Below are 24,174 nucleotides of genomic sequence, written 5' to 3'. Positions count from 1 at the left end.
AGTGGCATTAGAGTCATAACAAGGCGAGAAATTAAATCAGTTTTAACTTTGATCTCCAGCTTCTTCTGTTTAAAAGTCGAGTTCTGACAAATATTAGTGTTAAGTCCTACTCTACAACTTCAATTTCCTCTGTAAGTTGAAAATGGGATGAATCACATTTCGGACGCGTCTGAAAGATGAGAATTGCGAGGCTATTATATTTCTTGGTGTTACTAATCTAATTTGACATCATTTTGTTCACCTACAAAATGACAACAGGGGCCGTAGCGGTGTTTATTGAGACAGGATTGAGATCTAAATCTATGTTGTGTAATCTTTAAAAGAAATAATCCTATTACGCTGACTGCTCCATCGGAATGACTAAGCTAGACATCCACAGTTTGCATTTGAATTGTTTGTATGTGTGGAGGGATGGTTTACTCTTAGACTAAGTTGTTTTGTTTTTTTCCCTTTGTGTGCAGTGATGAACTACTGAAATGTGGCTTTACTGAAGATTATGATCATAAGGGATTTTCTTTAGCCCTTTATCTGTTGTTGAGAGGGACAGAACTGACTGCAATGTGCTGTAGGGTTAATAGTGTGATGGATCCACTGAGAATATAATCAACTTTTTGCATCTAATAGAAGGTAAGTCCCATATGTAAACATTTAGGAGAATGTTTTTTAATAGTATTATTATTTTTCACGACATACACTCATGGATACTATGTGTGTTAAAGGCAAATATCAAGTAACCAATCCCAATGCATTTAGGCATTTAAATGTGCTCTCCTTCTCAAACTGAGCATCAGAATGGAGAAGAAAGTTGATTTAAGTGGCTTTGAATGTGGAATGGTTGTTGGTGTAGATGAGATGGTAGAGTACTATTGCTATTAAAAAATAACAAGTTCATTGAAAATTATCCCAAATTTGGAGAATATGCAGTGAGCAACCATTTAGAGCAGTTTAGTTCAGAGGAGAATGACCAAGCTGATCGAAAGGCATCTGTAAACCAACCAAGGTCTACAGAAAAAGAAGAATCTCTGAACCCACAATAGATCAAACCTTGAAGCAGAAGACAGCAGAAGAATAGCACACCCTGAAGCCTAAGACTGGTTGAAAACTAGCAAAGTCCTGAACCTGGGTAAGAGTCCACCTGGGTTGCTATTAGAAGTGGTGTTAGTGAGGCCTACAGGGGCACTCCTGTGTGGGTCATGATTATATAATATAGCAGTGATTCTCAACCATGTTCCTGTATGGGCACTAGCACTGCATGTTTTGGATGTCTTCTTTCTCTGTCACACCCATTGCAGGACTTTCAGTCTCTACTGAAGATCTGAATCAGGGGTGTTTGGTTTAGGAGACCTGAAAAATGTGCAGAGCTGGTGGTCCTTTAGAAATGTGGTTAAAAAACACTGCACTATAGTGACAGGGACACTATCGTAACAAACAATGCTTTTTCACTATTGTAACAAATCTCATGGCCTTTCTTACACACAAACATACATGTATACATGGTTTACAAGGACACTCCATAGGCATAATGTATTGTATACATAAAAAAAAAACATTATTATATAGCCCTATCCCACCCCCGCCCGAAAACCCAAGCTTCACACAGGAAAAATGGCAAATTTTGAATTTCAAAAGACCTCATAAAGTATGAATTTTAAGCGTTTTGAATTACTACATCTAACCTTAACAGAGTACAAAAAGGTCATACTCATGTCATTATACAACTTTGTGTATCTGTAAACAACATACACCTACACACACACTCACAAAGGGTTTAACATCAACCTCGACATTAACATATCACAGAAAGCTGAATGATACAAGAAAAAACATGCATGATTTATGAACAAGATGCATGAATGTAAATTAAACGCATATTCAGCAGTATGTGTTTACTGTGTCATTACAAACATATGCAGCAAATTTCACAACAGAAACGTTACACTAATGAAACTTAAACAGACCTTATGCCTCTTCAGGATGGCATTGTATAATTTTTTAATCCGTATATCCTGCAGTTTGTGTTCTGACGAGCTGTAAACATGAGATGTCATGTCACTAGGAAATGTTGGGGTAAATCAAACATTGGGCATGCAAATTTATGACCTTGCATGGATAGTCAAAGCCTGTGTTTTAATTTGATTGGCAGTATTTTTCAAACTGATCTTACACTCACAGGATTTACATGAGAACAAGGAAACAATGTTGTTTATTATTCAGCTATTCCTAAATATATCCAGATATTTATGTTTTTGCTTCATTGTTATTTCTGGTTGTTGTGTAATTATTGTAATGTTCCTGGATATAGCATACTGTATATCTGAATTGGTATTATTACTTTATGTACCGTTTCAAAGCTATAGTAAAAAAAATAGTTTAATTGATTAATTCTATGGTACATTTAAATGAATGAAAAAAACATTGCTTGTTTTGACGAGTCTTGATTTGTACTGTGATACTCGAATTGTAGATTCAGAATTTGGTCTAAAGCGCGGATCCATCCTGCCTTTTATCAATGCTTTATGCTGCTGTAATGGTATGAACAATATTTTCTTGGCACACTTTCAGTCCCCTGGTACCAATTGAGCATCATTTAATCGTTGTTGTTGCTGACCATGTCCATCACTTTATGACCAAAGTGAACCCTTCTTGTGTAGTCTACTTCCAGCAGGATAATGCTTTATTAAGCTCAAATTGCCCTACAGTCACCAGAACTCAATCATGATTATGTTAAAGATTTTTCAAAATGTGTGATGTTCCCATGCCAAAATGAACCAAAAATTTGCAGCACCTTGTTGAATTGATGCCACAAAGAATTAAGGAAGTTCTGAATGTTGTGTCCAATACAGTCAAGGTGGTGCACCTAATAAATCTTCCAGGGAGTATATTTTGAACAGACTAAGAAGCACTTCAAAACTCTTTACCATTTCAGATGTTCCTCTGGTCCTCAGTGTTCTCTAAGGAGCCACAGGTTCCCGGTCATCGCTCACCTGAGGAACTGGTAACTAACATGTTGATGTTAGAGTTGGGATCTCTGGTGAAGCGCAGCGAACGTCTCCACCAGGAGAGGGCAATGGAGACCCGCAGGCGCAACTCCAGTGTGGATTACAGCTGGCTGGCATCAGTTCCACAGAGATCCTCCCGTGAGATCTCACCTGGAGAGAAACTGGAGCTTCAAGACCTGTGCGCCAAGATCCCCCCATCCCAGTGCGGTCCACTCATTCTCAGGTAGGCCTACAGTGATCAATGCTAAAACTCATACACGAACATTCACATATAAATTAAGAAATGTAACTATTTAAAGACATTTCTGATTATTTAAAGTCAATATTTTTCTCTAATTATGATACATGCATATAAAACTATATACAAATAGATACCATGAAACCGCCTACAGAAACAAAACAAAAAAATTATACATAAAATTAACTAGAAATTAGATATACTCAGTGGAGGAGAGAGTACTGAAAAATCATACTCCATTTCCATGTGGTTTGTGCAGGGATGCGTGAACGTAGCATGCTGTAGTGCATTTAGTGATCTTCCTATATTCGTTCCTTACAACCTTCATTCCATTGTTTGTTTGTTCTGTCCTTCCTTCTTTACTTTTTTATTCATTTGTTCGTTCCTTCCTTTATTTATTTTGTCCTTCATTTCTCCCTTCATTCGTTCACTAATTCATTTGTTCGTTTATTTTTGTTCCTTCCTTCATTCTTCCTTTAATTTGTTCGCTTATTCATTAATTCATTTGTTCATATTTTTTTCTTCCTTCATTAGGTCCTTTGTTTATTCATTCATTCATTCCTTCCTTCCTTTTTTATTTTATCTAATTCTTCCTTGAATCCTTCCTTCCTTCATTTGTTTGTTTCTTCCTTCATTAGCTCACTCATTCGTTCATATTTTTGTTCCTTCATTAGGTCCTTTGTTCATTCATTAGTTCCTTCCTTCCTTAGTTTATTCAGTCCTTTCTTGAATCCATAATTCATTTGTTCCTTCATTTGTTCGCTTATTCTTTAATTAAAATTTTTGTTCCTTCATTATTTGTTTGTTCAATGATTCCTTGAATCCTTCCATCATTCATAGGATCCTTCCTTACTTCATTAGTTTGGTCCTTCTTTCAATTTTCAATCCATCATCTTCTCATCAGTGACATGCAGTCTGTAAAAAGTCTCTGGGTCAATGCGTGTAAAGATTTTGGACATGTTCTTGGACATTTTTAATGCTTTCAAAGGGTTTGCTACATTTATAAAGCACCCATGTCTTAAGGTTGTGATGCAATTTACTTTCTATGTGCGATTTGATTGGACAGGAGTCTGATTTTTCTACTTTAGCCAATCACCATAGACAAGAAAGAAGTAGTGACTGCAGATTGAAGGAAAATGGTTGAGTAAAAGAACCGATACAGCACTAAAAATGTACTGAAAAGAAAGTAAAACTAAATACATAAAACTAAATTACAATTCCTAAGAAAAACTACTCAATGGCAGTAACTGGAGTATTTGTTACTTTACACCCCTGAAATACTGTATAGATGACTACTGCAGTTGTTCCTTCCAGCAAGGCAATCTCAGGTAAAAATTGGGCGAGTGGATGGTTCAAACCATTGTCTTTTTAACAGTAGTGCTCGCAGATGATAAGGTCCTTTTTTGATGAGTGTTCAGTTGTAGAATGGAGTCATTCAATAAAAGAAAAAGTAAGAGATGTTTAAAGATATTTTTAAATATGTATTTTGAAAAAATAGGATAACTGACATGATTATATCATTGCAGGGCAGAATAAAAAAAATTGCCAGATCAAATCTTTTCATTTAAATATATCAAAGCTCAATTCAAAATAACCTCTTATAGAAAGTTTCTTTGAGACATCATCTGTATTTTTGTTGTTTAGACTGAGGAAAATGGTGACAGAGCTTGAGCCGGAGGTGAGTGAGGTGTCTCGCGTGTTTCGGGCCGTACTCTGCAACTACCTGGATGAGATGGAGGAGGGAGCCGCCATGGAGAAAGCGCTGAAGGTCCGGGTCAGCCGCAGCAAGAGCATGTCCGTCATCAACCTGCGCTCACGGCTTCGTATCAGCCCACTCTGGAGCAGATCCACAGCCGGCCGAGATGATGAGGATCCTGGCACTGAGGAAGATGAAGATAAGATCTACAGGAACAGGAGGATCAGGAGCATGCCACATATCAGCATAGTGGAAGAAAAAGCACAGACCTGAACAAACGGACAATTTTGGCAATGCTGTAGCTTTTTTTCGCATAGTTTAAAGCATTGCTTGTTCAGTAAAGGAATGCTTTTCTATTTTTATTCTTTTTTTTGGTATCAGACGGTTTTTATAGCTTGGTCTTGTTGATTCATCATTTAGAGATTTCCCTTACATCAAACATGACATATTTATCAAATGCCTGCATTAGGACTCCCAACAACTGATCAATACATTTAATCATAATCGCTAGTTAAAATAATTGATTATTTGTCTCTGCAGATCCAAAAGAGGCATTTATACATACTGTGTATATATAGACACACTCCTGATCCAAATCTTCAGACCAGGTCAGAAATTGGCATGGTATCCAGGATGGTATCCAGGTTGTAAGTACTGCTTCAAACTGGCAAAAGAAGAAACAACCCAACACAAGTGTCCAAAATAAAGAATCAATAATGAGTAGCTTCACTGACCTTCTTGAAACCACCAAACATTGGTTTCAGCATGCTGGACGTGACAGGAGGTCAGTGGGAATATTGATGATTCAATGTGATGAAGGCTTCAGAAATGGCAACCACGGTCTAGAATTGAGATATTTTTTGCAAACTTCCCTTGCCATCAATCCATTCCTGAATTTTTTTAGTGGGATTAAGATCATATTCTCCTGGATGATAACCTTCGTCAGGCAGGCATTGTGAACTGCAGAGTTGTTCTGTTAAAAATACACAGACGCGAGAGATGCCCCATGCAAATCCACATAGCCAGTCACCTCCGCACAACCTGAAGCTGATTTTCCCATTGAAGCAAGATGCATCCCACGTCATGATGGAGCCTAGTAATTTTTCTAAGCCATCAGGGCCGTCCAAGTTCATTTTTTTCTCATCAGAGAATAAAACTTTCTTCTGCCTTTCAGCATCCCATGTTTGATGCCCACTTGTAAATTCCAAATGGGCAAGTTTGTGATGTGGGAGGAGATGTGATGTCTAAAGATCACAGATCTTGTCTTATGGTTACTGGACTGCAGTCAGCATCAGCATCAGAAAAGGCTTTAATCTCAGGAACATAATGAGCTTTATTCACCAAACACAATGATTGTTTTATTTTGAACAAGTATATATATCAATGTGAATACTTGTCCTTTTGCACCTGGTCTTAAGATTTTGATTATACAGTGCTCAGCATAATTGAGTCCACCCCATTTTGAAAATGAATGTTTTGATCCATATTTGTCACATAACTTTAGAAATGGAAAGATAATACAACAAAATTCATGCAAAATATTGCAAAAAGAAAATTACAAACTACAAAATTATCAACAAAATTGTAAATATCATTTGCTTTTCTTGATTTTTGCTATTTTTTATTTTAATTTTTAAAATATTTTTCACTTACATAAATTTGGCCAAATGTTTGAACCATTATTGTAAGTAAAAAGTTTGTTAGATAAGCTCCAGATTTGGCTGACTAAACTAATGTATATACACAAATATAATATTGTATTGTTAGAAATTTGTGGGGGGTGTACTCATATGCTGAGCACTAAATGTTGCTAAAACTACAAAATGTAAAAAAAAAATATATATATTTAAATTTTCGAGCATAAAGAAACAATGAAACGTTTAATTGCTTATCAAAAATAAGCCCTAGCTAAAAATAAAACATTAAAAAAACAATTTTATCCTAAAAATAGATAACTTTATTAGTAATCTTATAATATTTTGAGTTCTGCACCTATAAAATATGCTACAATAAAAAAGAAAAACAGATCTCACACACATTACAACATAGATATTGTATTTCATATTTCAATACCGTATGTATTTCACAAATAATGGCCTGTGAATTCCCCCAACCTCATTGGGTAGTTAAACACAACTTTACACTAAGATTTGGAAAGCAGCTTTCTAACAGACTATCTGTGAACATACACAGAAATATTTCTGTACAAACCAGCTTGTGAAAGTTGACTTAAAGAACCACTGAAATAAAAAATAAACTGAATCTTTTTTTATTCATATTTCTCCCAAAATTCATGAATTATGTCCAGCTTTTACGTTAAAGTAGTTCTCTGTTCTCACCAAAACTTGAAAAGGTCTGAATACTTCAAATACTGACCTCTTACCCACTGGACAAGCAGTATCTAAATGTTTAGCAAAGAAAAATAGGTGGAATCCACATTAAAACGGTCAACAAGTAGGGGTGTAATGTTGTCTTTCAGCAGTCAGAATACACAAAGTATGTATATTTCAAACTCCTGCAAAACAAGTGGCCTCAAAAGGAATATTTAGTCAAAAGAGAGAAATAATGCAATGCATGATAATGTCTCAGAAAAGATGTGTAGCATATTTAGTATAAACCACAACATTATAGTTTGCACTTTGACTGAATGAACCAGAATCTGTCAAAACAGTTGGAGTTGTTAGTTGTGCGATTCAGAAAAACAATGTTGATTTCTTCGACAGACAATAAAACATGTAAGACAATTATAGTTAAATTATTTGAAATCTATGAGAAACCGCCAGCTGCTTTGTCTTTGTTTTTACCAATTTTGAAGACAAGAATCAGTAAAAGACAGTGACCGGTGAGCAGATAAAGAGCAGACAGAAGTAAGAGCACAGCCTCTTTTACTCTTCAAATACTGTGAATCATATACTCCTCAAAATCGGCACCTCTTAGAGCTGGACGTCAGGTCATGAAGAGCACAAAGACAATGAAAAAGATGACGAGGACTAGGAACATCTTGATGAGCAGCCAGCGGTTGTTGGACACAGACTGGAAATATTTGAGTATCTCTGTATGCGCCAGGTCCACGTTCAGCTGAGTGTCCTCCACATTCGCATCAATTCTGAAATGGTAGAGAGGAATCCATTTTTGCTTAAGTAGTGCAAGTATGCTAAAGTTCAAAAGTGTAAAAGTCGTTAAATCTTGCATTCATTTGATTAAGAATGCAGAAAAAGCTGTAATGTTGCTAACATTTCTCATTAGCATGCTTAATATTGGTATGTAAATCATACATTTCTTCAGAATTTCTTTTTGCTGAATAGACAATAAAAACAGCTGTTATTTATTGCAAAGTTTGTTTGTAACATTAGATTTGTTGTCATTTACCTCTTTGTTGATGAATGAAAGTATCATATATACCAAGAAATTCAAGGTTTGTTGAAGGATTTATAACTAGAGTCAAGCTGCTGGGTTTTAAAAAAAAATATGCACAATTATTTGAGCAAATCAGCTTAGATAGACAACTTTTAATACTGGTTTTATTTATTAAACTGCTGGCTAACTGTTAGTGTGGCAATAAAAGAGGGTTTGCAAAGGCAAAAAGCTTTACATTATGGTCACAAACTGTGACGACTTGACCACAAATGGAAGTAAATAGGGAAACACACACTTGCAAATTGATTAGACACAGAAAGTGTGGAACAGGAAAAGTAAATGAAGAGCCATTCTTGAATCTCACCTACATTTCGGAGTTCAGGTATGTTGTATTATAACACTATTAGTATTTACGATTTATTTAATATTATTTTTTTATATAATCCTTCATTGATTGAGCTTTTCTTTTGATATTTAAAAGGGACCATAGAATGAAAATCTGGGTATCCTAGCTTAATAATAAGACTTCAGTACATAGGAATGACTTACCACGAGCTGAAAAAGTGCAAGTTAACGTGTATATTATGAAATTTGCTGCATATGTTTGTAATGATACAACAGACACATGCACAATGCTAAATTAGTGTTTAATGCACACTTATGCATCATGTCATATCACTCAGCTCTTACTATGATTTGTTTAAAGCGAAAGGACAGCAATCAACTTTGAAAACTCATCTGCTAACTGCAAACAGAGGTTGATATTTTTTCCTGCCATCGTTTTCAGATGTGTTAGACCTTTTGTCAGGCATAATTACAATTTAGTCTATATTTGATTCACAACACATAACTCAGGAGCTGTAACTGAGCAGATGTCATTGTTTACAGTTAACTCCGAAACCTCTTCTCCACTGCAGTTGAAACAATTGTCATTTTGACAAGACTTTGTTCAAATATTTCCAAGTAACTGAAGGTTATTTTGCGCATTTGTATTTCAGATTACACCAGGCTGTGAGAGCATCAGAGAGATGAGAAAAAGCAGAGCTCATTAATATTCATGACCCTTAAAATAAGGTGAAAACTGAGCTTTTCACTGTGGGGCCAGATTCTAGGTTCTAGGGGGCCTGTTAAACCATTCTTTTTTTTTGCATTTACCCAAGCCTCATCCCTTCTTTGTAGATATTATATGGCACCTTTAAGTATAAATTTGAGTAATTTTGTTTATATTTTATGAATATTATCTGAAGGACTCTTTTTTTTTTTATATATATATATTTCTAGTTTAAATCTGCTCTATAATCTGTAGTCTACAACAGGGGGGTCAAACTCTAATTAAACACACTTAATTGTACTAATTGAGTCCTTCAGGTTTGTTTGAAAGCTACAGGCAAGCGTGTTAAAACAGGATTGGAACTAAACTGTGTAGTAGTGATGCGTGGATGATGGTTATATCCGCGGGCGCTGCGGATAATCTGCGGGTCGAGCGGGTTGGGTAATAAAAAAACACATTATGATTAATTGTGGGAGGGTTGCAGGTAGATGTAGCAGGACATGGCAGTGGACCAGTGAAAAAGCAGAGTACGGGCTTTGAAGGATGAGAATATGAGAAGGCCAAAATAATAGATGAAGTGCAAGAGTACTGTTCAAACTTTCAGTTAGAGGAGTCATCAGAGGAAAATCTGCTATCGTTCTGGGAGAAACAAGATAATTTATTTACACGACTGCAGCACCTTACGAGGAGAATCTTGTTCATTTCTACAACAAGCGGTGCAAGCGAACGCTCATTCAGTGCAGCTGCCCACGTTTTGGAGGCAAGGCGGAATCGTCCAAATTTAGGCACAGTAGATGCTATTCTGTTTTTGCACAGTGCAAAGCAAAAGACCATGTAAACAACATAGCTGCCGTTTAGGCTGAAGTGGCACTTTTTTTGTTATCTTGTTCATGTATCTGTAAAAGCTAAAATGTCTTTTATTACTTTTTTTTGAAAAGGAAGAAAATGTTGTATAAAGACAAACTTTAGTTTTTATAAATAAATATTCATTTAAAAATGTTTACGATTAATGTAGGCAACTGTTTTACTATCAGAGATGTGAACTATCATCATGCCTAAAACAAAGAATTAAAATTATTAAAGTGACGATCAGGTGCGGATCGGGTGCGGGTCTGATGCGGATATATACATCAGATAAAAGTATAAGTGCGGGTGGGTGGCGGGTGGATGATTAGTATGAAGCCGCGGATTCGGGGTGTCATTTCAGCTGATCCGCTGTGGCCGTTCAGGAACTGAGTTTGACCACTTTGGTCCACAGTCACAAATACACTTTTAAACTGATCTGTCATAACAGTTTGCAATTTACATACTGTATTCTGCAGTTGGTATACATTGGTATATCACTATAATCAAACTGCTTATTTCTCATTGCTATAAGATTTGGTTCTTTTTTATGTTACTAATGGGCGAGGCTTTCCTTGTTAGATTACATGTACAAAGGGAGAATGTCGAAGTCAAATCAAAGTGTTTCTCCTGACTGTTTTTATGAAGTGTGATTATAAATATACATTTTTACCACAAGAAGCTTATTATATTTACAGACTGTTGCCACACAACTGCTTAAACCCCTTATAAAAGTGATTTCTACATAATAAGTATGCTTTAATGTACAGAAATGAAATCAAAACACACTTGTAAGGAAATATCATTTATCGGTACATGCTTTCAGAATCACCTTTACTTGAAACAGCTCAACTGAATACTTTTTATATAAAAAAATCTGCTTCTGGGCAGGTTTGAACTCACATGCTGCAGACATGCTGCTATGACAAAAACACTTGGATGAGTTTTGAAGAACCAAACTATCCTGGATTGTGTCTAATGGTCAATAACCAAATCCACATGTATTGAAAAGCACAAACATTTCTTTCCTCACCTGTGTACAGTCTCTTCCTGTTCTTTCACCATATGAGCCAGCTGCTGAAATATGGATCCGAGCTCAACAATGGTGGACTCTATATTCTGCATAGTGTCTGCACGGTTCTGAATGTACGAATCCTAAACACAAACAAGGCAGCAGTGATTTAAACACATTTAAACCAGTTTACAAGCAGCTTTTGTTACAAAACAACCAATAAACAAACAATACCCGTTCATTGACTAATTGCATCTGCTGACTGGAATTCAGGTCCATATCTATAGATATATCCGTCTTCTTGGAGTCGTCCTGCATAAGCACTGAATTATCTGGGAATAAACATGAAAAAGATGAAAAAGAGTGCCGGGTTTGTTACCAGAATTTTATATAATAAAACAAACACAGTAAATGTAAAATATACACTGTCTTGTCAATTGTTTGTCTCAGATTTGACCTTTATTACAGTCATTAGGACCTCACAAGTCTCTCTTTTAAAATTATATTTTCTATAGGAAATAAAAAAATACTATATTTATGCTTATCAGTAGATTAGACAGCACCAAGGACAAAACAGAAGCGAATCCGTTCAAACATTAATATACTCAAGTTATTATGTTGGGGTAATAATAGGAAATAAAATTTAATAAACAGGAAAAATTAAGAGTAACACAAAACATGTCAAATATAGTTTGTACATTTTTTAAATGTATTATCTTCCTATTTCTATAGATGTTAGGTGACCAAACTCCTATTTTAATGGAAAAACCATTTAATAAAGCTGTTTTGTTTATATAGTCCAAAGATTATTGGCTATATTCAATGAGAAATTAATACAAATATTTATTTCCAAAAGGCAGTGTACTCATTTGGGCAGAGCTCTGTATAAATGTTTAGAGTAAATTAAACTGCTACAATGTAAATACAATTGGTAACACCATAATAGAGTCTCATTAGTAAAAGTTAGTTAATGGATTAAAACCAACAGTGAAAAAAGTTTTTTTCTAACTGAATACAGTTACTATGTTAATATCAATAAAAAAACATTGTTGATGTTAATATCTGAATTATTAAACTATCCAACTACAGACAGACAGACAGACAGACAGACAGACAGACAGACAGAGAGATAGACAGACAGACAGAGAGACAGAGAGACAGATAGATAGATAGATAGATAGATAGATAGATAGATAGATAGATAGATAGATAGATAGATAGATAGATAGATAGATAGATAGATAGATAGATAGATAGATAGATAGAAAGATAGATAGATAGATAGATAGATAGATAGATAGATAGATAGATAGATAGATAGATAGATAGATAGATAGATAGATAGATAGATAGATAGAAAGATAGATAGATAGTTAGATAGATTTCCCCTCTCACTGTCACGGACTGTTAAATATTATTATTTTTTTCCATTTGTAATGTTTAGAAGAGTTTATTTCCTTTTGTACCCAGCTTTTTTTATGTGTGTATTTTATGGTTGTATTATGATCATCTTCTGTCATGTCAAGTTGCATTTGACTGTCATTAAAAAAATTTATTTGTTTATATTTATTTGTTTATATAAATTTAGCAGATTTGGGTTGTATTCAAAATCGCCCCCAATTCCGAGTGTACTATTTGAGCCATTTTGTGGTAGTGTCTGAAACCAGTGGATGTTCTGCACTTAATCAAACTCATGATGCACCGCAATAACAAGTGTACAACCAATGTACACTCAACAGCTATAAAAATACTTATAATGCACTGAGTTAGCAAGCCGAATTTAGTGCATAAGATGACATCCACAGTGGTATCCTATCGCTGTCAAATTTGAAAGTAATGAATTATTTTATGTAATAGTTTACTTTTGCATACAAGACAGAAATAAAAACACATTTTTTATATTTAGTAATTCCAGGGCTCGCTAAGTGTTAAATACTGTAAATATCACAGAATCTGAACAAGAAATTGAGTATCTGTCTGAAGGATTTATACCCAAAGCACAAACAAAACGGCAATCCTTCCTGTGCACTCAGTACTCAGAATCACTCATTTAAGTGGACTAAAGTAGTGGACTAATGTAGAAAATAGTGGGAGATTTTGGATACAGCCTAAATGTTTTAAAAATTCAGCTACACAGATAGTGGCAAATCTCTCTGGCCAATCAGGATCTTCAAATGGAATCTAAGCCAAGGAGGTACTTAAAATATATATACTTAACTTTGTATACTTGGTAAAAAAGTGAGTTGTACCAAACCATACTATGTCATACGAAGCAGTGGAAAAGCACTTTGATTCACAACACTTCACTTAAACCTCACTGAACATCTTGAGATGACTTTATCACAACCAAAGATGCTCTTACTGAAGCTGTTAGTGTGGAAAGCAGATGCGGAGGCAGGAGTCTGAGAAAACTGCTCTTGTCTGCTTCTCTGCTGCTTCAGGTTCTACAAACAGACAGAAATAAAGGGGAAATATAGCCCATGAATAAAATGATTCAAAATTCATCAATTATTGGGTCACCTTTAAGTCCGCATTTTAACATGGAGATGTATTACAGGGATAATTTTGGGACATCCGATACATGCAGTGCTGTAGGGCTCCAGGAACCTGGTTGAGAACCACTGCTTTAAAACATTAAATGTACCTTTGGAGTGGCTGAGAGCTTAAAAGTGCAGCGTTTTAAGAAAGCACTTGCTTTTTTTACTATTATGAAAAAAATATATAAATTAAGCAAATTGCAGCCGGGTCGAGTCACATTTTGGGGTCCCTTTGAAAGATATCTATTGTGTTCTGTGCTATTTGCATGTGTTTTGAAAAAATGCAGCGTGTTTTCATAATTGTTTTGAGTTGTGAAGATCTACAACACATTTGCTGTCAAAACAATAAAGATCGTTTCTTAATTTCCAGGTAATTTTTGTAAATGCATTTGTTTTCTTAAATTGCAGCATGTTAAGCTCTCTTGGCCACTGTATATTTTCCCTTAAGGCAGGAGTGTCCTCACTCGGTCCTGGAGGGTCGGTGTCCTGGAGAGTTAAGCTCCAACCCTAATGAAACACACCTGAACAAGCAAGCTCTTACTAGGTATACTAGAAACTTCCAGGCATGTGTGTTGAAGCCATCGATATATACACTAGATATCGCATAGAGACCTGAGCATGCGTCAATAATGCCGCCATATTTGTACAGTGCTCCCAGGACAAGGGTCATTCAACCACACTAGTCAATACAGTGTTATTACGTGAAGATGCTGGATTTTAGAGCTGTTTACGTGTGTAGTAATGAGCAAACAAAGAAAACAAAGCACAAAGGCAGAACATTTCATAGGTAAGATTCAGTTTTTTACATTTTTGTATGTTATGAACTTTTGTGCTAAACGGGTAACGTTATTGAGTCACTTACTGCATTCATCATAAGGCAAAGCAGCAACAACTTGCACTAAACACTCGGCTTATGCTAGTTTTGTTGACTAAAATCAGCAAACAATGCAAAAGAAATATGACAATGAGATGCTTCGGTGCCAGAAACTTGCATTATTGTCAGCTAAGTGAAGGTGTCATTCATAACGAAGATTAATTCACAAACTAATTGCTCCTCCGTCAGTATGAGAAGTGAGCAGGAGAGAGGGTGTGTTTCAGGACATGGATTAGATCAAATTTAACAGGGAGGATGTATAGTACATTTCCATACAAACAAACACAAGCTTTTTGTCTGGAATGTGTAATTCTGTGGCTCTGGATGGCCAGTCCTCCACTGCAGTTTGGTCCTGCATTCATTTCAAGGGAGCACTACCCTGTTCCAAAATGGCAGCTCTATTGACACATTCCTTCTAATAGACAACAACAGGGTAGGCACCATCTAATGTATATATCTATGTGTTGAAGCAAGTTGCATCTAAGATCAGCAGGACACCGGCCCTCCAGGTCCGACTTTGGACACCTCTGTCTTAAGGCATAAAAACAGCTGGTGTGATTTTCTAGTGAAATCTGGCAACACCAACCAATATAATGGAGAATGAAAAATTCACAGAAGACATCAAGAAGATCTTTGTGTGTTTTTGCAGGCTGAAGACTAACTGTTATTGAGGTATATTTAGTTAATATAGATCAAGATGTATGACTTTCACCTCACCACTGTAAGCATATCAGATCAGATCAATTTAATGAGATCAATAACTTGAGAACTAATAAGTGATTATTAGCCGATTGCAAACTCTATATTTGGTCAAAGTTAGCACTCCTACCAAATACTGCATTTAAGGCAAAAAAGGAAATCAATTACCTCTGTTCTGACTTCCAGGACAGACTTGAAGTCACTGGACATCGATGCCAGTTTGGACTACAAACAGAAAACATATTATATTTCAAGAGAACATCCACTAGACATCACTGTTTTGTAAATGAATACTAAAGCCAGAGGTTAATACCTGTAATGAGACCACGATGGTGTTGGAATGTGTCTGAAGATGTCTGCCGTTCTGTGCACTTCGAGACCGAACCAGCTCCTGCAGGCCAGCAATCTGCTTATTCAGACTGTTGATGTCCTGAACAGGGATGGGTAAGAGTATGAAATGCACAGACAGAATAATGTGTCCTTTTTGAATGGCAGGTAATAATAAACCCTCACCTGTTTCACGATATAAGTGAGTTCATCAATCTCAGTGGCTTTGTCATCGAACAAGGACTTTCTTTTGGCAACTGTAGACGTAAACCGTTTGAGTTATATGCTAAAAACATGTGCAACAATGACAGGAGGGACAAGATACTTACGAATTGTGAGCTTCTCCAGCTTGGCAAAAGTGTTGCTGAGGTCTCTTCCAATTCGCCTGTTAATAAGATGCGGGTCAATATCTGTCATAAAGCCAAGTCGATGAAATAACACAGACCATTAAAGCTTAAGTAGGTCTGAATAAATTATAGGTCAAATGCAGCGTCTCGGTGCCAATACTAAATACAGTTGCAGGGAAAAAGTCCTTGAACCCTCTGGATTTTCCGGGAAATTGGTCATAAAATTGGATCCAATGTTCAACAACAATAAAGAAACAATAAAGTGAAGTATGTGAAGGTAAATGCAGTGAGGAGTCAGCTGACCTGGATTCCAGTCAGTGTTTATGTTGGTCAAATCCACTCTGGCTGATGAAAATCATTCACAATTCTGATTTGAGTACGGTTAATCATATGATGCTCATTTATTTACTAATGTATTAATGTATTGTTGTCAGGCTCTAGTCACTTAAAGACAAACACATTTAAAATACAAGTCATACTTACAATGTTTTGAATAGAGCAAAACATTTTTATACAAATAATCTTAATATTGGTATAGGTGCTCCAAAAACATTTCATCTTACTGACAACATCTGTGCTGTTTTATTTACATTTTATAGATAGGCAGTATAATTAATAAACATTCAACTTAAAAAGAAATAGGATGTATTATATCATTTTATATATTTTTAAAAAATACAACAAAAAAAAAAACTAAAAACCTTCAAAATGTGACAAATGTGAGGTATCTTCAGGTGTCAAATTCAATTGCTCTGCACAGTTTAGTTCCAACCCTACTTCAGGACAATAATTCTGTAGTATGACGCTGTGAAAAGGGGCGGGATTAAACAAGATATTACACATTTTAAAAAGCATGCGATTGGGCCATATTATAAAATTCTGCCCATAGAGGTCATGTTTTAATCTTCCAATTTTGAATCCTGAAATGGTCTCACATGGTCAAGTGATGCAATTTCACAGGTCAGAGTTCACCAAGCTTGAACTTTGCAATGCAGCTAACTTTCAAACTTGTCACATGAGCTTGCGTTTGTGGTGTGATGCATTCGTGTGCTTATGAATGAAAGTCTATGGGGAGAAAAGTCTAGTGTGACTGCAGGTTTACCTGTAGGTTTCAAACAAGCCTGAAGGACTCAATTAGTTTGATCAGGTGTGTTTAATTAAGTTTAAAACAAAACTGTGCAATGCCCTCCAGGAACTGGATTGACACCTGTGCTCTAGAAGAACATTGTGTTTGTAACTCGAAAGCCAACACCTCCAAAAATGCATTTAATGACAACTTTTTTTTTATTTATATTTTTTATAAAATTGATTTATATATTTATGTGTTTATGTTCACTTCTTGTGCTTCTAGCAAAGAAAAAAAATAAAGAGTGCATTCAAAGCTTTAGATCAGGGGTGTCTAAACTCGATCTGAAGAGCCGGTGTCCTGCAAAGTTTTGTTCCAACCCCTATCAGACCCAACCTGGGCTAGCTAAACAAGCTCTTACTAGACTTTCTAGAAACAGCGGCAGTGTTCAAAACAGCATACTTCCATACGATATAGTATGCTAAAATCTTTATGTGAGCCAAGTAGTATGTCCGAACTCATAGAATTTGAAAAACAGTATGCGAGAAGTACCTGGATGACCGACTACTTATGGGGAGATTCTGAAGTGCGCATCGCAATCTCATGATGCCTCGCAGTAGAATTCATGAATGGGAGTAGTAGAATGCAATACGTCCAAATTCCTTTTATACTGCTCACATTTATACTGTATAGAAGATACTTTTATAACGGCTGAGTAGTACATTTAAATTCATATGCAAAACCTACTGAGTAGTAGGCGGTTTCAGACGCCAGCCATCCTGGCAGGTGTGTTGAGGCTATTTGGAGCAGGACACTAGCCCTGCAAGACCAAGTCTGGACAGCCCTGCTTTAGGAGCACCTTCAGATCAACCAATTAAAAGGGGATTTTTTTTCTTTCTAAAGTTTTAAACATTTTGTTTTTTAAAAAATATTAAAATAAAATTTTTAAATAAAATTAAATAAACAACACTAGCAGGTGCCAAATTGTCAATGAATCCTTCTTTAAAAGAATTCATTCAAAATGTCTCATTTACATTGGTGAGAACAAAATGTAGTTATTAACTCTGACTGAATTTTGATGAAAATCAACTAGTTTGTAGGAATGCAGTTAATAAAGATTGTGTCTTTAAATAATGAATAACATCAAATATAGTCTGTATTTAAAGAAAATGTTCAAACTTTTTACTTGATTACACTATAATACCTTTTATAGAATCATTAAACTTAAATAAAACCAATATAATGAAACCAAAAGAAAAAAAAGTCGGGCATGTCATTTTGTAGGAATGATGTCTAGAGGAAGTCAAACACAACCTCATGGCTAATACTTAGTGGATAATTCATATGAATTCCTACGATCTCATTTGTACAATTTAGTACGATTTGCTTACCCCCCCCCCCAATGACAGCTGAATTTAGAGGTGGGGTTGGGTGCTACGCCTCCTTTTTAAAATAGTAAATTTTCATACAAATTAACTTGTACAAATACGTATGAATTAGCTGCTAAACTAAAAACGTAAAATAGTTACGTTTCCTCATGAGATTAGGCTGGGAAGACAGTGATTTTGATCGTTAAAACCCATGGTTTTACATATTATTTCCAACCTGCTTTTGAATATTATAAGGTGTGTTTAATAGCAGCATATTCATATATCAAACCATGAAACTTGATATGTGTATTTACTAAAACAGACTGTGCATGTGTCTTGTTGTCAGCTGAAGATCAGATCAAATATTAGGACTAAAAATCGCTACTTTTGATTACTTTTCATTTTTAACTCTGTATGAGAGATTGCAAATTAGTTTACTCACTTAGCCAAGAGTGTGAAATCACTCCTCTTTTGGATTGCATTGTTGACAGCTCTGACAGGCTGTGCTCCATTCTAAAAGATAAAAACAAGAGAAATTTTAATGCAACCAGTACAAACTCCATTACAGCGAGACTATATTGAATGTTTTAGCCACTCACAGGTTTCCCGACAGTGTGAATCAATAGTTATCGCACCTGTCTTCCTTGCAGGGACTTGCACACAGACTGAAACTCGCCAGTTCGGTCTCTGCAGGACATGCTGAATGTGTCTGGGACGGGAGCAATGGGCGCTGGGACAGCCAGGGGGGTTTCCAGCTGCTGGACCAGCTGGGACTGGGTCTGAGAGGGCCCAGTGTACACCCCGTCCTGGCTGCTTTTAGGACCGTGACGCCGACGTGTGTTCATTGGTGCACCCACTCATCACCTTATGAACAGGAAAGAGGAATCCATCCAGACATATTCAGTAACAAAATAAACTATGCATGATATTATTATTGTGGGCACTTCAACTCAATTATTTATGATTTAAACATTTTGAATGCCTCTCAAGAATATTCAGATTGTGGTGTTCATCACAGGACCAAATGCTTGAAGACTCATTAATTTTTTTTTAAATACACATGTTTCTTTACGTCAATAATTTAGTGTACAGTGTTCAACATAAATGAGCACACCCCATTTGAAAATTTATATTTTCATCCATTTCTCAGTGAATATAGATAATAAAAATGATAATAAATTTTATTTGTAATGCGCTTTTCTTAGACTCAAAGCGCTAAGAGGCAAAATACCAACAATAACAGAAAAAGCACAACGATAAAAAAGATGCAATAAAACAATAAGAATATGAACCATAAGATAGAATTTAAAAAGTTGACAAAATGATTGTCCTAAGGTAAAAGCAATGCTAAAAAGTTGAGTCTTAAGAAATTTCTTAAAACAGTCCAGAGAAGCGGCATTCCTAATGCTGATGGGTAGTGCATTCCACTACTTAGGCGCACCCCATGAGAAAACCCAACCACCCATCATCTTTAGTTTACAGCGTGGCTGATACAGAGTAAGTCCCAATGCTGAATGAACACTGCAGGCTGGAGTAGCAAGATTCACCAGGACACAAATGTAACCACGTTCTAGCCCATGCACCCTTTGAAAGTTAAAATCACGATCTTAAAATCAACCCGTGACTTAATAGAAAGCCAGTGTGGTTGTTGAAGTATGAGTAATATGGTGGCGTGATGATCTGTGTGTCAAAACCCGTGCAGCGGAATCTGTAATCTACTGAGAGAACTTGTAGGTAAATCCCAAAAAAGTTCATTACAATATCAAGATGTGATGTGATGAAGGCATGGATAAGCCTCTCTGCATCAGGTAGTGAGAGAAATGGTCTAATCTGTGCAATATTGTGGAGATGCGAGAAGGCAGTTTTTGTAAAGTGTTTGAAACTGAGCAGAGGTAATATATTTTGGTGCATTTGAACAAAACAGATTTATTAAATTCAAATATTTATTAAAATAATATTTTAGTCACCAAACGTCTTTAGAAATAGAAAGATAATACAATTAAATTCATGCAAAATATTGAGGAAAAAATTACAAACTATAAAATTTCAACAACATTATATATATATATATATATATATATATATATATATATATATATATATATATATATATATATATATATATATAGTTTCTCTTGAGTTTTGCTCTTTTTTTTATTAATATTTAATATTTCCCCCCTGACATATAGTTTGGGTGTACTAATTTTGGACCATTATCATAAGTTTTTTTGTAACATTAGCTCCAGAATTGGCTTCAGTGGTGACACAAATATAATAATGTAAAGCTTCCTATAGAAAATATAGAATTTAAATGAGTGCTTTGTGAGAAGTGTAGTCATATATGTTGAGCACTGAAATTGTTCTGATTCCTAAACACTTCACAATAAGGCTCATTTTATTACTGTTAGCAAATAGAAACAAAACAGACATTGAAAATTACTAATAATGCATTGTTTAAATTTGGTGAGTTTAATATCTTAGTTTAATAGCCCATCACAATCCAAAAGTGGCAACTATTTTTTATAACTAATAAAGTTCAGATTTAATACAACAATTTACATAAAAGTTTCTGTAACACATTACTTCTCACTATTGATGCAAGTAAATGATTTAACTAATGTTTACTAACTTTACTAATAGTGAAGTTGTATCTAATATGCAATATTATCACACCAAATCAGTCAAACAGCAAAATGGTCATCTAAATGCACTTTTATTCTTTGACCAAAAGCAAAAAATAATAATAATAATTACGTGTGGTGTTAGATTAACTAACTTAATCTGTATGTATCTCACAACTGAACTGGGAATGTGCCTGTGATATTTAAACCATATGAACACTTATTTTGAGCACTGAAAACAGCTGTAAACTAATTTTTCAGGATTTTTTACTGAGTACATTACTGAGAGAACATTTCTGAAGAACTTCACTTGAGGTAACATTCTGAGGTTAGTTACATACTTGAGGACATTATAAATCTCTTTACGGTCATTTTTGACTAATTGAATTACAATATTGACAGCTGTTTTGAACAGAGCATAACTGGATATTTGTGTTTATTGTGTTTTAGTAATGTCGCCATTTTAAAATCAGAAGAACTCGTTAAAAGAGCGGCGTGTTATCTGCTTATTTCGATATTTGACAATAATCTTTTATGAAATCCAGCTCATGTTAGCTGCTAAGCTAAGTAACTGATTGTGTAAATATGTTAACACCGTTCAAACTGTGAAAAACGTCAAACATTTGTGAACAATTGAGCAGCTTTGTTGTAACTTATGGGAAGCTGAATGACAGCACGTGAGACGAAAGATACAAAGATTCATTTCTCACCACTCTGCCTCTCTGATGGCTGAACTGTGTGCAGGCTGTAAATAATATCCGGGTCTTGACAAACATACTGACGTCACTGCCACGTATCCTTTGCAGAAAATTCGGTTAATAGTCAACACAAGGTGGCGCTGCGATTACTATGCTTGAAGTTATGAAGGTAAGAATTTTTTCATTTATTTTTTTATTCTTATATTTTTATTGAAGCATATAACTGACAAGTATACAAGATTACACGCTAACATATGTAGCAGTCATACAAAACTTATTGATGCAGAACATACATTAAATAAAAAATGCTACATGGAGGGATCCATCCTGTTTAAATTATTTGGTTGTACAGATTTGGTTTTTTGAGGTTTTTATAGCCTTCTTGTTTCTTGTAATTGAGGTCAAAGAATTATTAACTATTTTTAAATCTTTACAGAACAAATTAACGGAGGGACTAATAGACATTAATTTTGCCATGTGTGTGTGAAACTTCCCAAGAAAAATTATCAACTTTAAAGCATTATTGAGTGTATCATAGCCACACAATTTTACAATAAAAAAAAGAATCATGTATTCGTCAAAGGTAATTATATTGTAAAATTAATCAAAAATCAACCCTAAAACCTGTTTCCAAAAATAATCAGAAAACTTACAAGTATATAAAATAGATGTAAACAAAAAGAACATTGTGGTGAAATGCCTTTTTAAGATGTATAATTTTAAATCAATTAAAATTATTTTTTTCTTGTTGAACATAACCTATAAAGGTAAAAAATATATATAGTTTCCATTTCAAAATGGCTATTTTGAATATTTCAAAAATACTACTATTTTGAATTAGACATTTTCTGACATGGAAGGTATTACATTTATTTATTTATTTTTTATCTAGGATACTGATACCACCAAGTAGAGTTTTTGGAATTTGCTTTAAGACTGAGTTATAAATAACATGAATTTACATCAAGTAAAGCAGTTTATTAGAGATGCTTTTCACAATCAAATTATAATCATTATTATTAGAAAGAATGTCCTGATAGATATAAATCTCATCACTGCTATTTAGTAAATCTTAAACAAAAATAATTCCCTGGTCAAACCAATCTTTTTTAAGATAAGAAATTTGCTAAACAAATAGCTTGGCGGTCAACAAAAAAAAAATGGTGTTTCAAGCATCAAAACAATCAAAAGCTATTTTTTTCATAGTATTTTTATTACAATTATTTTAATAAAATACATTTTAGTTTGATTTACATAAGACTGACACAAAAAGTAACAATGTTTATTTACAAATAAAATAAAAAAATAATAAATTATATGTCCTTTATGAAATGTTTTCACCATTTAATATTAAAAACTCCAAGTTTCATTCATTTTTTCATTTCATTTGTAATAAAATGTAGTAAATAATGCAACATTATTTCACCCGTTTTGACATACTACTTTCACAAACATTATTTGAAACATTAAATAGACACTTTACTTGCATTAGAATTGCTTGTGGGTCAACGAAGAAAATTGGGTTTCAAGCATTAAATCAATCAAAAGCGTTATTTTCTTAATATTACTTTTTTATCACTATTATTTTAATATAATATTTTGATATTTTATGATATGCATAGAACAAACACTAAAATAGCATTCAGTGCAACAATATTTATTTACAAATAAAATAATAATGACATGAAAATAAAATTAATTTCCTTTATAAAATGTTTTAAACATTTATTATTAAAAACCACAAGTTTTATTCATTTCAATTGTAATAAAATAAATAAAACAGCGATGCGGTGGAGCAGAGGGTAGCATGCTCACCTCACAGCAAGAAGGTCACTGGTTCGAGCCTCGGCTGGGTCAGTTGGCATTTCTGTGTGGATTTTGCATTTTCCCCAATGTTCGTGTGGGTTTCCTCGTGGTGTAAAAGACATGTGGTACAGGTGAACTGGGCTGGAAGGGCATCCGCTGCGTAAAACATGTGCTGGATAAGTTGGATGCTCATTCCACTGTGGCGACCCCGGATTAATAAAGGGACTAAGCCGAAAAGAAAATGAATGGATAAATAAACTGTAATATACTAAATACAGATCAGAATAATTTTTGATTACATTATCCATCTGTTATGTTAAATGATGGAACATTTTTTCAACCATTTTGACATACTCTTTTCCACAAGTCAGTTTTACTTGCATTAAATGTTTTCTATCTACACTATCTGACAAATAATAACTTGACTTCTAGTTGATCATTTGGAAAAGTTGCAGGTCAATTTATTTTTTAGATGAATCATCTGTTGAGCCGCATCCCAATCATCACAACTTCTACAGAAGACCTATTGGAACACGCATGAACCAAATATTCTCACCGAAATCAGTCAAGTTTGGTGAAAAAAAATCATGATTTGGGGTTACATTCACTATGGGGGCATGCGAGAAATCTGCA

General features: G+C 34.8%; 3 protein-coding genes across 6 annotated transcripts in view; 2 read left to right on the top strand and 1 right to left on the bottom strand.

Moving 5' to 3' along the window:
• Positions 1-318: 318 nt before the first annotated feature.
• On the top strand, positions 319-7,744 carry LOC100149591 (protein RD3). The gene is made up of 3 exons (XM_017353061.4): positions 319-627; positions 2,927-3,222; positions 4,882-7,744. Exons 2-3 carry the CDS (start codon positions 2,927-2,929, stop codon positions 5,204-5,206), a joined length of 621 nt encoding a protein of 206 aa, XP_017208550.2. The 5' UTR covers positions 319-627; the 3' UTR covers positions 5,207-7,744.
• Positions 6,868-23,996, bottom strand: stx5al (syntaxin 5A, like). Of its 4 annotated transcripts, none has more exon segments than NM_199630.2 (12): positions 6,868-8,039; positions 11,218-11,339; positions 11,431-11,528; positions 13,559-13,640; positions 15,475-15,531; positions 15,620-15,736; positions 15,820-15,890; positions 15,963-16,018; positions 18,859-18,929; positions 19,052-19,280; positions 21,748-21,835; positions 23,551-23,996. In NM_199630.2, coding segments are annotated over 10 exon segments (1,044 nt in total). In that variant the 5' UTR covers positions 19,262-19,280; positions 21,748-21,835; positions 23,551-23,996; the 3' UTR covers positions 6,868-7,879.
• rce1b (Ras converting CAAX endopeptidase 1b) overlaps positions 21,840-24,174 on the top strand; it is a 46,858-nt gene continuing 44,523 nt past the window's right edge. The window contains exon 1 of the mRNA XM_073935915.1: positions 21,840-21,904. The gene's annotated coding sequence lies outside the window, so the exon portion shown is untranslated. The remainder of the gene's footprint in view (positions 21,905-24,174) is intronic.

Source organism: Danio rerio, chromosome 21, assembly GCF_049306965.1.
Source record: "Danio rerio strain Tuebingen ecotype United States chromosome 21, GRCz12tu, whole genome shotgun sequence".
Taxonomy (NCBI): Eukaryota; Metazoa; Chordata; class Actinopteri; order Cypriniformes; family Danionidae; genus Danio; species Danio rerio.
This window is presented reverse-complemented; position numbering and strand designations above follow the sequence as displayed.